General features: G+C 43.4%; 2 protein-coding genes across 5 annotated transcripts in view; both read left to right on the top strand.

The window, feature by feature from the left end:
- Positions 1 to 4,579, top strand: part of LOC311249102 (uncharacterized protein) — a 19,322-nt gene extending 14,743 nt beyond the window's left edge. The window contains exons 1-3 of one of the 3 annotated variants that reach the window (XM_084339847.1): positions 291 to 371; positions 1,492 to 1,662; positions 2,016 to 4,579. In XM_084339847.1, coding sequence (XP_084195973.1) covers positions 1,650 to 1,662; positions 2,016 to 4,123 — 2,121 coding nt within the window. In that variant the 5' untranslated portion in view covers positions 291 to 371; positions 1,492 to 1,649 and the 3' untranslated portion in view covers positions 4,124 to 4,579. Of the gene's footprint in view, positions 1 to 290; positions 396 to 1,491; positions 1,663 to 2,015 lie in introns of those variants that run through there. The other 2 variants (XM_084339848.1, XM_084339849.1) reach the window with 2 other exon arrangements.
- A 1,127-nt stretch (positions 4,580 to 5,706) lies between these two features.
- LOC311249173 (uncharacterized protein) overlaps positions 5,707 to 20,083 on the top strand; it is a 76,438-nt gene continuing 62,061 nt past the window's right edge. For both annotated transcript variants that reach the window (XM_084339996.1, XM_084339995.1), the window contains exons 1-2: positions 5,707 to 6,031; positions 9,796 to 9,890. The gene's annotated coding sequence lies outside the window, so the exon portion shown is untranslated. The remainder of the gene's footprint in view (positions 6,032 to 9,795; positions 9,891 to 20,083) is intronic.

Genomic DNA, 20,083 nt, shown 5'->3' with positions numbered 1-20,083 from the left:
AAGTTCTTTTAAGCATAGAAATAAGTTTAATACATTTAAATCAACATTGGTCATATTTGTAACTTCTTCTTTGTCTTCTGCCAAAATTTTAGTCCAATTTTCATCTATTTGCTGGCGCTGATAGTATTTCCTCATGGTTCATTGGTTCTGTCAAAATGCAGAGACATGCATATATTTATACTACAGTCCTCAACATGTTCTGATGGATGGGTGGCGGTGTTGGGACATGACCCCAGTATTTCTAAAATCCTGGCTACGGCCCTGTTGGTGCAGGTGTGTCAGCAGTAGGTGGGGCATTAACAGGAAGTGGGAAGTGAAGAAGTGCGAGCCGAGCGCACAGAATGGACGTTTACGTCAGTCAGGAGGAACAGGTTGTTAAAATGGAGACATATGAAGTATATATGTATATGTATATGTATATGTACATGTATATACAGGGGTCGAGTTATAATCGTGTCTTTGCGGGCAGTAGCAGCTGTGTGACCTCTTGTGATCGGATCTCTCTTCCTCGCTCTATCTGCAAATATACACATCCAACACTGGAACAAACGGACACAAAGACATGACTTCATGTATAAAGTTTGCCGAATCAACATCTTTGTCCAAAAAGTTAAATGTGTCGTAAACAGCGCTGCACACACTTTACACAATTTCTCCTGCCGCGACGAGTCTTAAAATGTAGCGTTTTTTCAAGGGAGTCTGGTGACTTGCTCCACCGACGTTTTACTGTATGTAAAGTTTGATATGTTAACCGTCAGTGTGTTTTATCCTTTGATTATTTTAGTGTAAATGTTGAAATCAGTTGGAACAGTGAATTCAATCAGCTGTTGGCAGGTAAGACGTACTTCAGACATGGAAGCAGGCTTTTACGGCGATGCCGCGACAAACTGTCAATTTTTACAAGGAAAGAAACATGTTAATGTATTTTATTTAATGCCGAATTTACAAGAAGTCACCAATGATTTAGAATTAAATGTAGCTGTTACACAAAGTTGATTAAGCTTCTCTTCTTGACGCAACAACTCTTAAAATCGCACGATTTGTTAAAGGAGTCTGGGATATTTTCTGCACTTCTTGCAACACCTGTATCCAAGTAGATCACAGCAGGTAATTAATTTAAATAAGAGAGAGAATATTGGTTGTAGTTCCTCTGGAAACATGTCAGAATATTTTATCTGCTTTAATGACGGCGTACACTGGAGCTGGCATGGACTCCACAAGTTAGTGTTAAACCTGCAGGATTTGATTTTGCTTGCCCTCTGCTGCATGCAGCATATTACAGAAATGACGTCACGCTCCACAGTGACTGTGTAGGGTCATCAAAACCTTCACATTAAAACTCACATTAGCCGAGGCCGGTTAGAAACGACCAGTGCTGATGTACTGCCGTTAATAAATTAATCAGATGATTTTTCGACGAGAAAAAATAACTAAAATTTAAACAAGTTGAATAACAATCTGATGTTATGTCATCTGTGTATTGTGTTGCAGAGATATCTACTGAAGCTAACCCGCTAGCCCCGTTCCATCCCGGGTCCAAAGCTCCTGTGCTGGCAGTGTGAACACCAACGCTCCCATAAAGTTGCAGAACATCTCAGTATTTGGTTCATCCTCCTTTTGCTTTAGTGACAGCGTGGACTCGAGCTGGCATGGACTCCACAAGTAAGTAAAACCTGCTGACTCACGTTGTCCAAGCGAGATTTGACAGTGTTCCACAAAACGTCTCGTCAGTCAAACTGTTCATGAGAAATGCAATGATTTTCTTTATTTCCAGATTGATCCAGATGTTTCATATTTCAGTGTAAAGTGGAAAAGATGTCAATCGTAGTTTTGGTGGATCCACAACTAAGAACACGGGAACATGGACAAGAATCAGCGTCCATATCTCATCTAACCCGAGCACATGTTATTAATACTTTAAGGACTGTCAGACTCTGTACTATCACAGTATTTGGAGGTAAACAGTTGGTTCATCGGTGAAATTAATGTGACATTTTCTGCTTTGTGTTTTTCAGCGCTGAGAAAGAAGACGAGAGCGGAAGTCCCTTTAAACAACCTGCTGAAAGCTTCTGAAGGTCTGCTGCCTGCTAGAAGAGGAACCATGTTAGGATCGTTCCTCTGTGCGTTCCCCAGGCCTCCCGTGTACAGAGCTCCTTCCTTTCCCGTCTTTTTTTACACTGGAAACAGAAAATATAATCAAGAGATGTCCCGCTCCGGATATTTTAAAGATGAGTTACATCAAACTGTATCCTCCCCTCCTCCTGAAGTAAAGCACCTCGCACAGTTGCTCCATAATATAGGAGATGAACTCCCGGAAGACGATCGTATCCGTTTGGTGTGTGCGCTGCCACCTACTCCCCCGATCACCTTCTTTACCTTACTGCGCCACTGCAATAACACCCTCATAGCTTTCCATTTACTCCGCTGTTTACTCCACCGTCTACTCCACCGTTTACTCCGCCCTTTAAATATTTTCACAAGGAATCATGGGAGTGACCACCGTGCCCCGGAGGAAATGGAGCAATATATTATATTACAGAAGAACTCAGCTGGAGCCCCCCTACCAGGCCGTTCTCACCTCCTACCTGCCCCAGATTGCATCCAGAGCAGAAGAGGCTCCAGCTGTAGTTCTCAAGAGTTATCAGACCATATCTCAGATCCTCTGGACACAGATGATGATGATAGTCTCAGGTTCAACTACATTCATACAGGAGGTGGAGAAAATAGATCTGAGCTGCTGTCTGTGCAGTCTGAAAGCACGTCAGCAGGTGACAGTGACCCCCTGGTTAAAATGGAGGCACCTGTTACAGCTGTGAAGTCCTCAGTCACAAACACCCAGCCAACCCGTCCTCACCTCCAACTGTCCTCAGATCCTGGTCGGAGTCAAAGAGGCTCCAGCTGTTTGCCTCGTTCTCACAGCGTTCCCTCACTGAGTCAGATCAGCTCTGCAGAGAACAAGACCTTCAGACCATCAGAGAGCTTACCTGACCTGCTGTTAACAAGCAGCTTTGAGGAGTTTACACCTGATATCACTGTTGATGAGAACGATGAAACCTACCGGTTCCTGTGCTCCTGCCCAGGCCTGTACCAGTGCAGTGTGACAGGCCTGGTGTTCCACATGGAGGGAGAAGGACACGTGGTTTACAGGATTGTCTCTTGGGACAGGAGGCTACTGGCCCAACATCACAAGAAGCCTGCAGGACCCCTGTTTGACATCAAATGTCTGCAGCAGTCTGTGTGTCGGCTTCATCTCCCACACTGTGAGATCCGCTCCACAGCTGGATGTGGATTCTTGTCAGTTGCTCACGTGAAGGATGAGAGCGTCGAGTTCATCCCCCCTCATCAGATAACAGAAACTCATGTGATCATCAACATCACAGGGTTTTCTGGTTATGGTAATGTTAAAGATGAAGCATCACCACTTGTCCCGGTCCGAGCGCTGGTTCTGCTGTTCTACAGGCCTCCGGATGATCAAGATCTTGAATCTCTCCTCAATGTGTTGATGCTACCAGGTAACGCCGTGCTCCGAAATGTGCGGCGCACCAGGAAGAGCTTAGTTGGAGATGAGCTCTACATAGAGACATCCTCACACTGTAAACTGCTGCCAAAGCAGGAATACACACTGTCCACTTGTCCTGAAGACGACTCAGTTCTGGTTCAACCAACAACAGCAGAATTTGACTGGGACAACTATGACAACTACATCCCATCATTCCAGGTGGATTTGGAGAAAATCCTGAAACATATTAAACTGTTTTTGAGAGAAACCAACAGACACAGTGTCTGGGAGAGACGAGTCTGTCTTTCATCTGCCGGACTAAAAAAGTCCTGTGGGCAGAGCGCTCTGAATCTGCCTCCAAACAAGAGGCTGTTTGAGATACGGAGCAGCTTCATCGAGGGGATATCAGGACCTGTTCTCAAAAGTCTGCTGGACAAACTGTTTGAGAAAAAGGTGCTGACTGATGCTGAGAGGGAGTCAGCGGACGTGGAGCACAACAGAGAAGAAAAAGCTCGAATTGTTATCGACACAGTGAGGAGGAAAGGTGACGCTGCCAGTTCAGAGATGATTGAGTTCCTCTGTGAGCTCGACCCCTTCCTCTGTGAACATCTTGGGCTGCTCTGAAGCTGAATGAACAGGTGATTCAGGCAGAACATGTCGACCCAGTGACCTCCTTGATCATCATTGATCCTCATTTAAAACTACCACAGAAGAGTTTCCCCTCCCATCACAACCATTGATTTCTCCTCACCAAAGTCTTTTATTCGTTTTCCTTCTGTAGATACGGACAGTTTTTAAATGTTGAATGTAAAGAGTTTCATTTTTACTGATTAGTCTGTTTAACACACCTGTGACCAAATGTCTTAAATGCTGTAGCACTTTTTATGACCTTTGTAGTCTTTATTGTTACAGATCAATGATGATTTACATGTTTGATTTTTGTACACTTTTGATGTTTGTTGTCATGTTATTTACTTGACTTTTGTGTTTTTTTGCTGTTGTATTATTTTCTGTAAGGTGTCATTCAGTTTTTCAGCTACCATCACCATAAATGATCTACCTCAGTGCATCTAAAAACAATGACTTTATACCTTCATCAGCCAGCAGGTGGAGCCATTTGCTTGTTGATGGTCAGAGTTGGTGTCAGGTCACTCTTTAATGTCATGTCATAACACATAACACACACACAATAACAGTAAAATGTATTTTTTATTAACTTCACAGTAGAGAGGAGGCATAAACAGACAGCTACTGAATGTTCCATCACAAAATACTGTTGCTGTATACTACATTTGGATTTTATGTCATATTTGTCAGTGACAGTTGGGTCTGTCTGTATCAGTATATAAAGTATGTTGGTCAGTGAGTGAGGGAGCACCAAGTATCTTGTATCACTGAGTAACTGTCCTGCTCAGAACACAATGATTAAATCATATGTCATTGTTTCGTGTCTTGATATTTATAACTCTGACATTGATTAATATTGTTGTTTAAAGTGGGTGAGTGGAAAAGACAAAATGAAGAAAAGCATATTTTTGCACTCTGTTTCTGTATCACTGAATCTACGTGTTGACAATAAAAATGCTTCTAAAAATCCTCTCAAATATTGAAAACGCCTTTTTTTAATTTTGACATTTTCTTGTGTTAATAAAAAAATGTATACAAAATTATTTTATATTAATATTTTGTACGACAAACAAGTAGTTTTTAAGCGTTATTGTTATTACTGTTATTGTTTCCTCCTCGCTAACTTTGTTTATTTATTTTATTTCAGTCCTGTTTTCCTCTTGTCAACTTCCTGTTTCCTCCTAGCTAACTCCCGCCGTTTTATTAATTTATTTTATTTATTTATTTATTTTATTTTTGTCACTTTTGTATTATATTGTAATGTATTGTATTGTATCTTAGTCACTTTATTTTAGTATTTTGATGTTATTTAATTTTTCTATGTTTTAACAGCACGTAAAGCCACTTCCTGTTTTCCTCTAGTCAACTTCCTGTTTCCTCCTAGCTAACTCCCGCCGTTTTATTAATTTATTTTATTAATTTATTTATTTTATTTTAGTCACTTTTGTATTGTGTTGTGTTGTGTTTTATCTTAGTCACTTTATTTTAGTAATTTAATGTTATTTAATTTTTCTATGTTTTAACAGCACGTAAAGCCACTTCCTGTTTTCCTCTGGTGAACTTCCGGTTTCCTCCTAGCTAACTGCTGCTAGCTTGTAGCCGCCGGAGCGGTCGGTCCCAGCGCAGCATCATCCAGCCTTCAGACCGGACGGTGAGCCGCGGAGTGAGGGAGCACAGACGGCGTCTCTCGGACACATTTTCAGCCTCTTTCGCTTCAGTTCACGGCGTCGCTGGCTCAGCGGGGACTTGTGGGACTCTCGGGCTGGACTACATTAACTACACCTCGGGGTAACGAGTGGACTGTCGCCGCCGGTGAGCCCCGCGGAGGTTTGGAGGATGAACCCTCAGTGCGCCCGCTGCGGGAAGATCGTCTACCCGACGGAGAAAGTGAGCTGCCTGGACAAGGTGAGCACTTTGTAGGGAAAAAGAGGAGCAAGCAGAAACACTCAGGTGTGTTTTTATCCGCCACATTAATGCAGTAATGTTACATAAGTCTGAGAAAACCGACAAAGTGGCGCACATCTAAATTCAAAGTGGAGCACAAGATTGGTGAAGTTGTTGGAGACGCAGGTGGAGGAAGAAACACACCTGTCACCGGGTTAAAGCTCAAAACACCTGACTGAAATATCTCCTTCAAGAGGCTTTAAAATGTAAAACAAATACATCAAAATAACTATCACTTTGTTACACCAAATAAAACAGCAAAAACAAGTTTTATTGATGATCATAATCTCCATTAATCGACTTTCTGTCCACTAATCCATTATTTAGATTCAGCTGATACTCATTCACACAATGTTAAACCCATAATCATGATTAAATTAGTGATGGCTATAGCAAACCTTATAAGATGTGGGTGCATGTTTAATTAAGCACACGTTACCTCATCAGTTTAGCAAAATGCTCCTTTAATTTATATTTATTCAGCCTAAGTGAGGCACAGATATGGAGTCATCAGAGTGCCGTTAAAACAACTTCATCTGCACAAGAATAAGAAAATAAACGTGGATATGTAAAGAGACATAAATGAGCGAGAACATCGAGGAAAACACAAAAGCAATAGTGAAGAATAAGAGATAAAAATAAAATAAATACAAATACACAGAACAAATAGTGAGTAATGTGCAAAAATTAATACATACTGTGTATTTTTAAAATATATGAATAGATGATAAACAGAAACATGTAAAACACAATGAAAATGCTTATAAACCTTCTTCTGTATTTTGTTTTTTGTCTTCATATTTCCACATTTATTTTCTTTTTCTTCTTTTTGCTTCTCTTTTATGGCCTTTTTGCACAATTATCAGCTTATGATGACTTTTAATAGAGATTTTCTTTCCCTTGTCAACATTCATATTGTCTGTACAATCGTCTCTATTATCAATTTCCCTCTTTTGTGTTTCTGTCTCTATATTTTTCGATGGTATTTATGTACAGAAAGTATAAATATGCTACACAGAATAGTTATAGAAGCTCCTAAATGAAACAGTGAACGAGCCATTATTACAGATACAGAAATACCTGAACAAATACATATTAAAACACCAGAAATAGTCGTAATAATAACATCTAGATAAACATCTTTGCCTCTTTATGCGAGTGTACAAAGGTAAGTGTTGGTTTCTGTGCTCGCATGGCAACACCTCTGTAATATTCAGTTGCATAATGGTGATAAATTATTTATTTATCTTCTGCAGTCTCATGCATTCACTGTCTGTCCTATGAGGCATCCGATGACACAACAGCATGTGGGCACTGAACATGATATTAGCTCCCGCATTTCATCACGAAAGGCTCCCGTTTCACAGAGATGTTAGCAAATACTGTTCGCTGCTTGTGAAAGTGAAGCAAAAGGACCCAGATTGTAAGAACCGGCAAGGTTTATCTTCTGACTTGAGCTAAAACAATGTGGGAGGCGGCGTTCAGAGAGGAAGACGCTGGCAGAGAAACAAAGACGTGTGCGGAGAAAGTGAGAAAGAGAGTGTGAGGGCGAGAAATGGGCTGCTGTGTCCAACAAAGGCCCATTTAATGAGGCCCGTTCAGGACGAGGTGTCGCTGCTTTCACATGTTAGCCACAAAGACGTAAGAGCAAAATTCTGAGTGGGAATAAAATCTAAGGTAGGGGTGAAGTGGTTTTGGGCCCCGGTGCATCACGTGACGCTGTAATTACCAGTTTGCCCACTAGGAAAACGTTGGCTTGAAAGCCTGGCGCTGTGTTTTAAGCACAAAGCTCTTTCATTACAATTCAAATACAATATGTAACATTTCTGCATTAAAAGACAACTTGAATTTTGTTCCATCCTGCTGACTTGTGTACTCACATTATCCCAAATTTCTCCAACAATGTTCAGCTGGTCTCCCGTCGCTGTATAAAACTAAAAAAACATTACTCGTCTGGAGCATTTGTGCCCGAGGTCACGACGTCACTGAACCGTCTTAAGTTGTCATTGTTTTGATTGAGGGCCCCTGACGGCAGAAATTAAATCCAGCACGTTTCCAACGCAGGATTAATACAGACGGCATACGACCACATTAACAACTCAAACAGATAATTTAGTGCCGATTCACTCTCTGAGGATTCGAACGCTCCTAATGCACGACAGATGGAGGCCGATCAGAACTGGAGCTATAACAACAAACGTTTGGCAGCGAACCGACTTACTTCAGTCTGTCGCACTGAGATCTGAACACACGGCGGTCTTCATCCAGCCTCCGACTGTATTTATATTTAGGTGATGAAAGATTTCCATTCGCCTCTCTCTAAACACTAGCTGTCAAACTGCATCATCGACAAAACACAAAGGAGACAGTCCCGCCCCCGTCGTTTGATTGACAGGCCTGTCACACTGAGCAGCAGAGGTGGACACGAAACTAAAATCACGGCTTCGAGGTTCATTCAACTCACCTACGTTCAGCCACGTCGCCTGAACTTTCTCAGCACGGTGACCTCAATATGGAGTCATGGTCATGTGATGAAATGATTAATATTATTATCAGTTCCTCCTCTGAGCACAGCAGCAAAGTGAGAAAATAACCCCAACCCAGGCAGAGAGAGGTGAAGTCACGCCCTCTCCGCTGGACCTCATCGGTCCTTACTTCACAAAAAGTGAATAAAGAGACAATGAACTACACATGTTGTGTTTTTCAAGTCAATAAAGTGTCAGTTTGTTGTCGTTAAAGTTAAATCTCCTGTCGTTTTGTGTTAAAGCGCTCAGTGAACTACATCGTCTCACTCGACACCAACATGGAGCCGACTGGGCTCAGAAAAGGTCATAAACAAGATGAAAATCACAATTGCAACTGCACTTCTGTGAAAAGCTAATATACAGGAGCAGCTCTACAATGTTTTATTTAGGAGACGACGTCACTAACGGCAAAGTGGCTGTGTCGTCTTTATAATGTAATGTATTTTCACAGACTGATGACAAACTGACACTTTATTGACGTTGGAAAATAAACTTTAAACTGACAAACTGTTTCTGTCTTCTTACACCGTCTTTGTTTCGTCTCGCTGCGTCTGCCGTGCGTGATGTGCTCTGATAGGTCGACATCAGTCTTGTGATGTTGGGAAGGCGGCGTGCGATGACGCCAAATAACAATAATCCATAATTCAGCTCAAATGCATCAAAGTGAAGTAACGAGCCTGTTTTGAAAATGTGAGGAGGAGAAAGTTCAGATGTTTGTGTTCAAAGTACAGATACCAGAAACATCTACTGAAGTACAGGGATGAAGTATTTGTACTTCATTACTTCTCACCTCTACAATGCAATCGCCAGATTAACCGTACGTTTCTGCAAACCACGGATGTGTTGAAACTTGTTTCAGGTTCAGAAAAGATCTTGTAAAATCTTCTTTTTTTATCACCAATAGCAGCCGGAGTCGCCTGAGTGTCTCCTTATAAAATGTCCAGTTGCTTCACACTGACAAATGTTGAAACACTGTCTCTGTCTTCTTGCGTAGTTGGAACGACCTCATCTTCTAGCCCTGTAATCTGAACGTGATATGACTGTGTAGAAAACTTCAGATGTTCGTGTTCAGCTGTAGGGAGGAGAAGTCAGAGAAATACTCACTGTTGCAACTCTAATGTCAAAATTATCAATGATTCAAACTATCTGGTACGTGTGTGTGTGTGTGTGTGTGTGTGTGTGTGTGTGTGTTGTCTCCAGAACTGGCATAAAGGATGTTTCCACTGCGAGGTTTGTAAGATGACCCTGAACATGAAGAACTACAAGGGCTACGACAAGAAACCCTACTGCAACGCGTGAGTCCTGCTCTCTCTCAGTGTTCTCATGTCACGTACTGTATATAACTCTCATTATAATGCACTTATAATTAACATATTGTTCGCCTGCACTCTTCAGACTGTGAGTTCAAGTGTTATTTTCCTGTGTGCGACCTCTCTCCGGGTGTAAACACCGTCCTCTGGCTGTAGCTGCTGTGTCATTATGTGCATCTGTTCGTATCTGAGGCGACCCTTCCAGGTTTTTATAGCAGCGATGGTTACGGTCCGCGGTTGTTCTCGGTGGTTTCGGTTGCGAGCCCAGCCCTGCTTCGCTCCCCGCTGCTGCTTCTGTTTACAGCCCCGACTCTGCGCTGCTAACATGCTCTGCTTGTTATTATCTGTTCGCCATGATACACAACACAACCATTTATAGCCCCGACAGAAGCTGTAGTCGTCGTGGACGGACCTTCACGGACACCAGCTAGATTAGGAATGTGGACGGAGTTGAAACTTGGATCTGCGCTTGATGGATGTTGGGAGTAAATCACAGCGTGTGCTGGAAACGTTGCTGCTAGTATCTTGTGGCTGCAGAAAGGAAAGGCTGTGGCTGTGACCTTTGACCTTGTCGCTGATGGTTGTTTATAATGTTAATGGTCTCAGAGCTGAAGCCTATAATTGTGACGACTTCATCACTTATTTTAAGTTCACCCAAAAATATAAACTCAATTGTAGTCGACAGTAAAACAGCGTCTGCTAAACAATGTTGCGAGCGCGCAGTGAAGATGAAGATGAAGATGAAGATGAGGATGTGTTGCCAGCGTCAGATAGGGTGCGTGCTAACGCTTTGAGTTTAGCAGCTTAGCTCGAGGTGTGAATCTTCACGATGCGATTAAGAGTCAGCTGTCAGCGGTTCGTATGCAAAACGACGCATCTCAGTGTACATCCTCCTCACTGATCTGTATCACTGCACATGGCAACTTATCATTTAAATCCCCCTGTTGTTCAGAAAGTCTGTCCAGTGATCAGACTACAGCAGCCTACAGACTTGACAACAGCAGAACGTGTATCCACCTGCAGTGCCTGACACGTCTGTTGTAATCTGTATGTTGTTTTCACATGGCAGCTTTAAGATCACATCTCTCTCAGAGTCAGACGGCAGAGTTGACAGCGCCTCCTCAGATCTTGGCTGATTAGCTGGGCTTGCTGTACATTAACAGCTATTATTTATGGCTACAGGTGTTAGCTTCAAGTGAAAATGGCTAACGTGATTAGTAATTGTTGTGAGGCTGAAGTCTCGTCCAGTTCGTGCTTCCCAGCAAGTTCATAAAATCTGACATGTGCCTCGAGATCACTCACAGATGATCGACATGCCTCCTACATACGTACCGTCAGCCTAACGTCCGCCCACGATTCAAAGCATGGGAACAATGCTGCAACGTAACTTATTGTCCAGCTGATCGATGCAGAATCTTCCACGTCTGCATTGCGATGCATCTCTTAATCGAGCAGTTTCCTCACCTCTAGTAGCTACGGTAAAGATTTCACTTGAACAAGGATGTCAACAACGTCTTGTCAAATCAATTTCTGATCAAAGGGCTTCTGGAGACTGAAACAAGCTCAGCTGCTTCAGTTGTTCAGCAGAACGCTGCAACTCTGTTTTACTGTGAAGCTCCAGAAATGTTTTGTGGACTACGAGACGTCACCTGACTTTCCATCAGCGTGGAGGGACGAGATGATGACTGAGTTTACATCTTTGCGTGAACTGTTCCTTCAATTTAAAAAGATAATAAATACTTGTTGTGAATGGAACAGTTGGTTTGTTATTTCTTGTCGTTGTGTCGCAGATAAAGATCTTTTGAGTCGCAGCCAGCGGTGAGGAGAACAGACACACTCTTGTGTCCACCTCGCCCTCCTGTCATTGGCTCTACAAACACACACACTCACACTCACACACATGCAGGTAGACACACTCACAACAGTGGACTTAATGGCAGAGAGGTTAAAGTGACCTTTGACTCTGTGAGGTTAAAAAGGCGTTTCCTCTCGGCTCGTTGAACACACCGTCTTTGTTTCCTGTCAGACCTCCCTCTCCCTCCTGCAAACAAACAGCGTTTCGATCCTGACGGCTGCAGCTGAAACTTCTGTTAGAGCGTTAAATCCTGTGTGGACATCGCTGATCTTATTTCCTTTATAACGTGCTGCACTTGTTGGATATAGATATGAAAATAAGCAACAGATCACATGGTGAAGTTTTTCTGTAGGTTAATTCGGGTCAGCCCTCCTCGCTGTCCCTCGCAGACGAGCTAATGGCTTCAGAGTGTGTTTTTACTGAGCGTTAGCTCTCAGGTGAAGAATGTCACAGCAGCTCAATGAGGACCTGCAGGGTTATTTATTCCACTTAACACGGCCGCTGTAAAAACACAACTGAAAGTCTGACTGTCAGGTCTGATGTCTGGTTTCTGAACTTTGTCCCCCACGTTCTGGATGAGAAGTTACTCTGTTTGCGATATTCGTCCCTGAATAAATAACGGTTAGAGAAGCGAGCTTGTGACCGGAGGGCTGCGGATTCAAATCCCTGAGACCGGCAGGAAAAGTCTGAGTGGGGGAAGTGAAAGGTAGCACTTGCTTCTCCCTCATTACCACCGCTGAGGTGCCCTTGAGCAAGCCCCTTAACCCCGACTGCTCCAGTGAAACTGCTCAGCAGCTTCCAGGTGTGAATGTGACTGAAAAAGAGAAAACGCTCAGTGAACCCGCAGAAATCCTCAAAATGCAGAATATAGACACAACACGAGGATCTTGTAAATAAAAAATTATATTTTATTAATGTGTTCAGTTATTTTTTGGGCAGAAAACAAACGTCAGCGTCCATTAAAGGTGGAACATACTTTTCCAGCAGAGGTCTTTCACTGTGTTTCACTGCTGACTCTCTCTCGTCTGATTGTCCGTATGTAAAGTTAGTGCGACAGGTTTGTTTACTGTGCAGAACACAGCTGCAGACTTCCTGCAGGGATTTCTTACTCATCTCTTGCTTTTGTACCTCAGTGCTACATGTAGCGCTCAGCGTCCTGTAATTAAAGAGCGTCTCTGCGAGGCTCCTTGTTTTCAGTGCGACATAACTGGTGTGAGCTGTTGTTTTTCTTGGCTCATTGTGTCCTGCGTCTGATCCGTCTCCGTTGTTGAGCCGTGGCTGCGGTCGGCACTGTCATGACAACAGTAACAGTTCTCAGTTCGGCCCTGTGTTGCTTTCATTTCTTCTGTCGCGGCTTCGGTTCGTTCTCGAGGTTCTTGGACTGTAAAACATCCGACTGGATCCACAAAATTAGCAGAATCTGCACTTCCTGGTCTTATTGTAGTTGCTGCTGTTCAGCTGTGTTATTTTGAAAACAAGAAGCAGAGTCAAAGGAACATTTGACCTCTGACAAACTAGTCCAACCCACAGAGATATTTGCATCGTAGCCTCGTGGGTCAGTGGCAGTATTGAGTCCTGTTTGGCTCAAATATAAAAGAAATGAGCAGCAACGATCCGGCAGAAGAAACAAGTCTACCTTCACTGCAGGTTGATGAGATCTGATGAGACTCCAGGTGTTTATTCCTCCAGAAGGTCTGGATCTGCACCAGACCCTCTTTACTTCATGCAGCCGTAGTTCAATAGATTAAACTAAATGTTCTGCATAAGTTTCTCTTTCCATCTGCAGGATTTTCCCACAACGTGCATGTTTTTATTCTTACACTGAAACTACTCTTGTGGCATTTTGAGCTGTAAGAGTGCAAAGTTCAAGATGGTGATATCCAGTGGATGTGAAGCCTTCCTGCAGATGACGACTGTTGACGGCGGCGGGACACTCTCCTTTTCCCTTCTGCTCTCGCCTCAATGCACATAACCAAAGAAATAAAACAACAACAACGCTTCAAACACGACACACCTAGCTTTCTTTCCGGCCAGCCCTGCAGCTGCACTTCCAGACACTTATCCTGCGCGTTGTGAAATACTAGAAGAAGAAGAATTTGAAAATGAAAATCACCCAGGTTGAACTGTGATTTTGTGACCGTGGTCCCGTGATTCTTAAGATCCTCAGGACGGGGAGGCTGACCCAAAGGAGGGCGACGAGTGGGGGAGAAGGATTACAGCAGCACATGAGGCTCAGCACACTCGAACTGACTTTATTAAAGGACTATTACAACCAGGAAGGGAGTCGTCACAAACAACAGGTTGCACTGAAGCGAGGATGGGAAGCAGGCGCGATTTCCTTAAGTTGAAGACGCAGAAACAACAAAGAAACACACGTGTAGACATACGTATGGATTCCTATGACAGGTCATGGGATTAGATTTAATCTGTGGTGTATGACTGCCCTCTGTGACCCCGGGTACCTTCTGACCCCTGAGCTGTTTTATTAACTGCTGAGACATTCTTCACTGTGGAGCGAGACGAGACCTCTGTGAACATCTACTCTATGTATCTGTTGTGTTTGAGTTGTTCAACAGGGCTGCAGCTAATTTCTGTTTTCATTTAATCTGTCTATGGCGACCAGTGTTTCCCAAAGCCCAAGATTAGAGGTCGACTGACGAGGCTTATTCAGGGTCGATACGGACTATTAGAAATCAAGGAGACAAATAAAGTACAACTTACTCAAGTACTGCTCTTCAGTACGTTTTTCAGGTACTTGAGTATTTCCATTTTCTGCTACTTTATACTTCCTCTCTACTACATTAATTTGATAAACTCAGTTTTTAGTTACTTTGACGTGTTACCAATCAGATATTTTTGTAGGCAGAGTAGGACATTTTTAAATTAGTTTATTTTATCGACAGTCTGAGGGAAAAATCAGTGATACCGATAATTTGAAACTGCTGAATATCCGGTAGATTAATCTGTTCAAACCAGAGAAATCTAAAAGTTTCCTCAAGGTAACGGTGAGTTTCATTTGGTCGCCTGTCGCTATAACTACCAGGAGAGAGTCAGAGAATAAAACTTTAAAACATTACCTCGTCTGTGAGCATTTATTCCTGAACCGCGTCAGTTAGGTTTTCATCTGCAGTGGTGGATGAAGAGCTGATATATTGTTTACTCCTACCCAAGATAGCATCATAACCTAAAGATATTCAGTTTACTGTCCTAGAGGAGGACTACTCCGAGACTCATGGAAATCTGTTCAGTAGTTTTTGTGTGAACCGACAGACACGGGTGAAAACATACTGGAGCTTCCTTGGTGGAGGTTAAAAACATGAAATACCAAATCTTGGACATCTTCTCAGAGACTCTTCTTGTCAGTAATAGATTACTTTTTCACGAGAAGCAAATGCAAAATCATCCAGTGATGCTCGCTTGTAGTTTGAGCTCTAAAACACGAGCAGCTCCGGCTCGCAGCAGAACAGAAACAGTCTGATGACGACGCTCATAGCAGGCGACATCCTGTGTGAGATATTTCTGCTTAATCAAGTTACCCTTTATGCTAATTAGTAATAATCAAAGCTGCTTATGTAACGCTGCTCACCAGCTGCTCGTACGAAGCCATGCGCCTGATGTGGCTGAAGTCTTACAGAGGTCCCTGCTCCTGTCCCGTTCTCTCGCTCTGAGCGTAAGTCGACGTGTTAACGTGGTTTAACACGTGGTGTGAACGTTAATATCAGCTCAGATTGTTGTGATAAAGACTGTGTGATTATGTAACGCCGCTGCCCACATAACCCAGATTACTGCTGTCTTACTGAGCTCCTCAGCAGCAACAGAGAGAAACATCTCTGTTCAGTTCTGTCTTTATTGTCTCACTGAGACTGGAGACAAGCAGGGAGGGAGACAGATCCTGCAGCAGCTGTACGACACGATATCATTTACGTTTAATGCATCTCAGCGCTGAGGGAGCTGGTGGAAGATGAGTGATCTCCTTCAGATCTGTGACAAAGCTCCACTGCTCTGCTCTTGATGTTTGCTGTGTTGGCAGCTACAGGACGCTTTAAAGTCCACAAAGTCCAGTCGATATTTGGTGGAGCACGCCGTGATCATGACTTCTGACGACATGGAAAAAATCTCCTCGCCAGAATAAAAGTTGCCACTGTACATTTCTGCAAACCATCAATATGTTGAAACTTTATGGTGAATATTCTGTTTCATCTTGCGACACAGTGGGCGTTATGATCTGGCACATGACTACCTGGTTAGAGTTTGGAAAGCTTCGTGTTTTGTCTTATAAGAACCTGGTTCTGTCGCCACAAACACGGCCGGAAAATGTGCTGAGGTTTCATACTTGCAACTGTTGGAGCACAGTCTCGAGCAGTGGTCTCTGGCTTGGCATCCTTCTCGCCACTATCGCTTCCACCTCCTGACATGAAAGACATGTATGATGACATGGTACGATGTTTTATAGAAACGTCAATGACACGTACAGATTTGAACAGTCTTCTGAAGATCTGCTGCTGCTGAGTCCAGTTTCTCCTGGATGTGCCGCTCACTCCAAGAAACCCTCTGAGACTCAATTTGTGCTCCGTCACCTCCTTTTACATTGACAGGATTCACATACAAGTCTCGCTGATTACAAGCGGTTTAAAAGAGCGACTGAGGGCATTTTCCTGACAACAAAAGCATCAGTGAATTAAGCCCGAGCGGAGAAGTCGCTGTTCAACCTGCTGTAACACCACGAAACAAATGACAGAGAGGGAGACAAAGAAAAGAGCAACTGAAAGGCGAGAGGGGAGACTGAGAATAAATCCGACTGTGAGAAACAAAGATGGTGAGCGCTGCTGGGAGATACGACGACGGGAAAACTTATGTAACCCTCCTTCTAATCTTTCATGGCTGGAGCCGGGAATCTGCTGAATGGGGACGAGGAGGGGAACGGCAGCGACAGATACCGAACAAAGACCGAGCTCGACACAGTTTTAAAAAGTAAATAAATAGACGTGGAGGATGTGAGAGGCGCAGAGGGACTGTGAGGCTCAGTCATCACCATGAGAGAGAGGAAGAGAGGACGGAGGGATGAGAAACGGCTCTATTGAAGGCTGGCTGAGAGCGTTACGCATGAATGAGTGAAGAGAAAGACGGAGGACAGTGAGCAGAGATCACTGGAGACAGTGTCGTGGTGCTAGGAGGACTGTGTCTCTATGAACAGCCCAGAGATGAGACAGCGCTCTGTTCAGTCCACTTCAGCTCCACGGTGGTGTTTCCTCATGTGATGCTCCGTCGTGATGAGGAGAGAGGCCCAGCTCAACTTACTTTGTGTTCATTTCTACCTCTTTCCTCCTGTTTCTACAACTCTGCTTTCTTTATCGTCCCTCCATTTTCTTTTCTTCCTTTGCTCTCCTCTCCTGTTTGTCTTGTCTCCTTTCTTATGCTTTAATTTCCTTTCCTTTCCTCTTTTCTCCTCCTCTCCTCACCTTTCTTCTCCCATTCTGTCTGTTCCCTCCTCTCTCTTCACATCTCCTTCTTGTTCCTTTTCTTTTTCCTCTTCTCTCCTCTCCTCCCTTGTCCTCGCCTGACCTTTCCTTCATTTCTATTCCTTCCTCTCCCTGTTTTTCCTCAGCTTTTCCCCATCCCTTCTTTCCTTTCCTTTCATACTGTCCTTCATCCCTCCATTTCTCCTTCTCCTCTCAAATCCTTACTTTTTCACCCCCTTTTCTCCCTTTTCCTCTCCTTCACTTCTTTCCTTTCCTTTCCTTTCCTTTCCTATTTCCTTCTTTCCTCTCTCCTCTCCTCCCTTGTCCTCGTCTGACCTTTCCTTCATTTCTATTCCTTCCTCCCTGTTTTCCTCAGCTTTTCCCCATCCCTTCTTTCTGTTTTTTCCTTTCCTTTCCTTTCCTTTCCTTTCCTTTCCTTTCCTTTCCTTTCCTTTCCTTCATACTGTCCTTCATCCCCCCTTTCCCCTTCTCCTCTCACATCCTTCCTTTCCCTACCCCTTTTTCTGCTTTCCTATTTCCTTCTTTCCTCTCTTCTCTCTCCTCCCTTGTCTTCTCCTAACCTTTCATTAATTTTCATTTTCTCTTGTCTCCTTGTTGTCCTCTCCTCCTTCTCTTTTTGTGTTATCCTTTTGTTTCTTTTCCTTACCATTTTGTCCTCTTCTTTCCTTCCTCTTCTCCCCATCTCCTTCCTTTTCCTTTCCTTTTTCTCCTCTCCTCTCCTCCTCTCCTCCTCCTCCTCTCCTCCCTGATGAAGATGAAGTGTAAAGGACACCCCAGTCTGCTGTCAGCTCCTTGATAAAGATGTAAAGCTCTCTGCTGACGTAGCCTCGGTGTCCGGTCCACTGAGGTGTGAGTTTAGCAGCGGTGTTTGCAGCGTCGTTGCTTTGGTGAACACAGAGGTCACTTCTCGACTTCTTCACAGTGCTTATAATCATATTTGTGTCAGATTTTCCTCCCATCATCTCCTCCTCGTTCTCTCTGTCTCGAAGTCGCAGCTTTTCTCCTCTGAATCTTCCTATCGCAGCCGCCGATCAGGCCGGCAGGCGGCTATTAAATCCTCCGGGTGATAATATCTCTTACTTAAATAAGCACGGCCTGAATTAACTCTCCTCATTAGTCACGGCCTTTTATCAGAAGCTGCCACCAACAGAAGGGAGCGAGAGGTGGGTATAAGCATTAAATGTACCGATGAAGGTGAAGTAATTAAACACGAGTCGGCGCAGGACTTCAGGCTTTAAAGGAACAGTTCACCCAATAATTAAATCCAGTCATTATCTCCTCGCCCCATGCTGATGGAGGTGAAGTTTCGTCGTCCAACAACAACAAAGAAAACATAAAACGGCTTCGTATAGCTTGTTGTCTCCTCATTAGAATATAGATCTGTTAATATATTGATGGTATATCAACATGGTGACGCTTCATCACATGTTTTAAATCTGTTACACAGTTCAGCCGTACTTTCCATCAGCATGGTGTTGATGGATTTACATATTTTGGTGAAGTGAGTGAAGTTGGTCACACACAGATCAGATGAGATGAGATGAGACTTTATTAATCCCAATAAAACAAAAAAAATAAAATGAGATATGTAATAAAAACCAGAAAAGAAAAGTTGGCATATAAAACGATATTGAGACGTAATAAAAGCTGATATTGCACCTGACACTGAGCAGAGAAACAGCAATATTGCACCATATTTAAAGTAATACAGCAGCAGCAGCAGCGTTTGGTGTGATGAAGGTGGTTTTGATCGATCCTGGTGGCTGTGGTGATGTGGCATGCAAACAGATGCACTGCCCCGCTGCGACACACACTCTCATACGCTGCGTTAGTCCGTGCCCGGGGGTGTATAGATGCAGCAGTGTGTCTAATGTCAAACTAGGCCACTGGTTGCAGAGCAGACTCACAGCCTGGTGGACTGCACTGATCAGAGTGTTCCTCGGCTGTGTCAGTCTGTTAAACACCTGACTGAGGCACAAATCACTGCTTGTTTTATATCTGTGCTGACGTGATTGAAGCGCTGAAGGATTGATTATCAGTAAATCGGTTCACTCATTAGATGTGAGGATTTGCTGCTTTTCTCTGTCAGTTATGACAGTAAATGAAGAGTCAGGTGGGAAGTTGTTTTATGCATTTAAAATAAAGTCCTGGAGGTTTTGGATAATGCTACCAGGTGATAGTCTGCAGGGTTGAACAGGTCAGAGAGTTTGAATAGAAATGTCTGCCAAACATCCTCTCTGCTCTCCATCTTACTGAAATAGTCAGTGAATATTTTGTGTCTTAAAACTTAAACTTAGTGTCTTCAGACCTAAAGGTGAACGTCATCAGTGAGAATCGAAACAGATCAGTTGAAGTTGAAACAGACCTTTCATTTACATTTCAGTGAAGCGCCTGCAGATCAGACAGGGTGTGATCCATCCTGACTGATCTTCTCCTTCTTCTTCTTGGTGGTATTCACACCTGTGCTTTGAGCTGCCCACCTGTGATCAGATCACTCAGGATGGATGCAACAGGGCCTTGGGAATTATGGGATGCCACTCTTATTGATCCTTAAAGAGTGAAATAATGACCTTGCAGCTATAAAAATATACATTGAAATATACTGTTTGTGCATATTCTCATGTGTTTTAGCATACATGAAAACAAAACACCCTGTTCATGCTTCATTGTGCTGACAATAATACAGTGTGCGTTAGATTCAGTGTGTTCCCTGGATCTGATATTTGTGTGTTGTGCTGCTGAACTGTCAGGAGGGTTTACAGGAGCCAAGTCTGTCCTGAGCCCACACTGAGAGTTTCATCAACACCTAAGCAGGAAGATGGAGAGCAGCCAGACTGACCAGC

Source organism: Pagrus pagrus, assembly GCF_965226575.1.
Source record: "Pagrus pagrus genome assembly, chromosome: 20".
In the NCBI taxonomy this organism is placed as follows: Eukaryota; Metazoa; Chordata; class Actinopteri; order Spariformes; family Sparidae; genus Pagrus; species Pagrus pagrus.
This window is presented reverse-complemented; position numbering and strand designations above follow the sequence as displayed.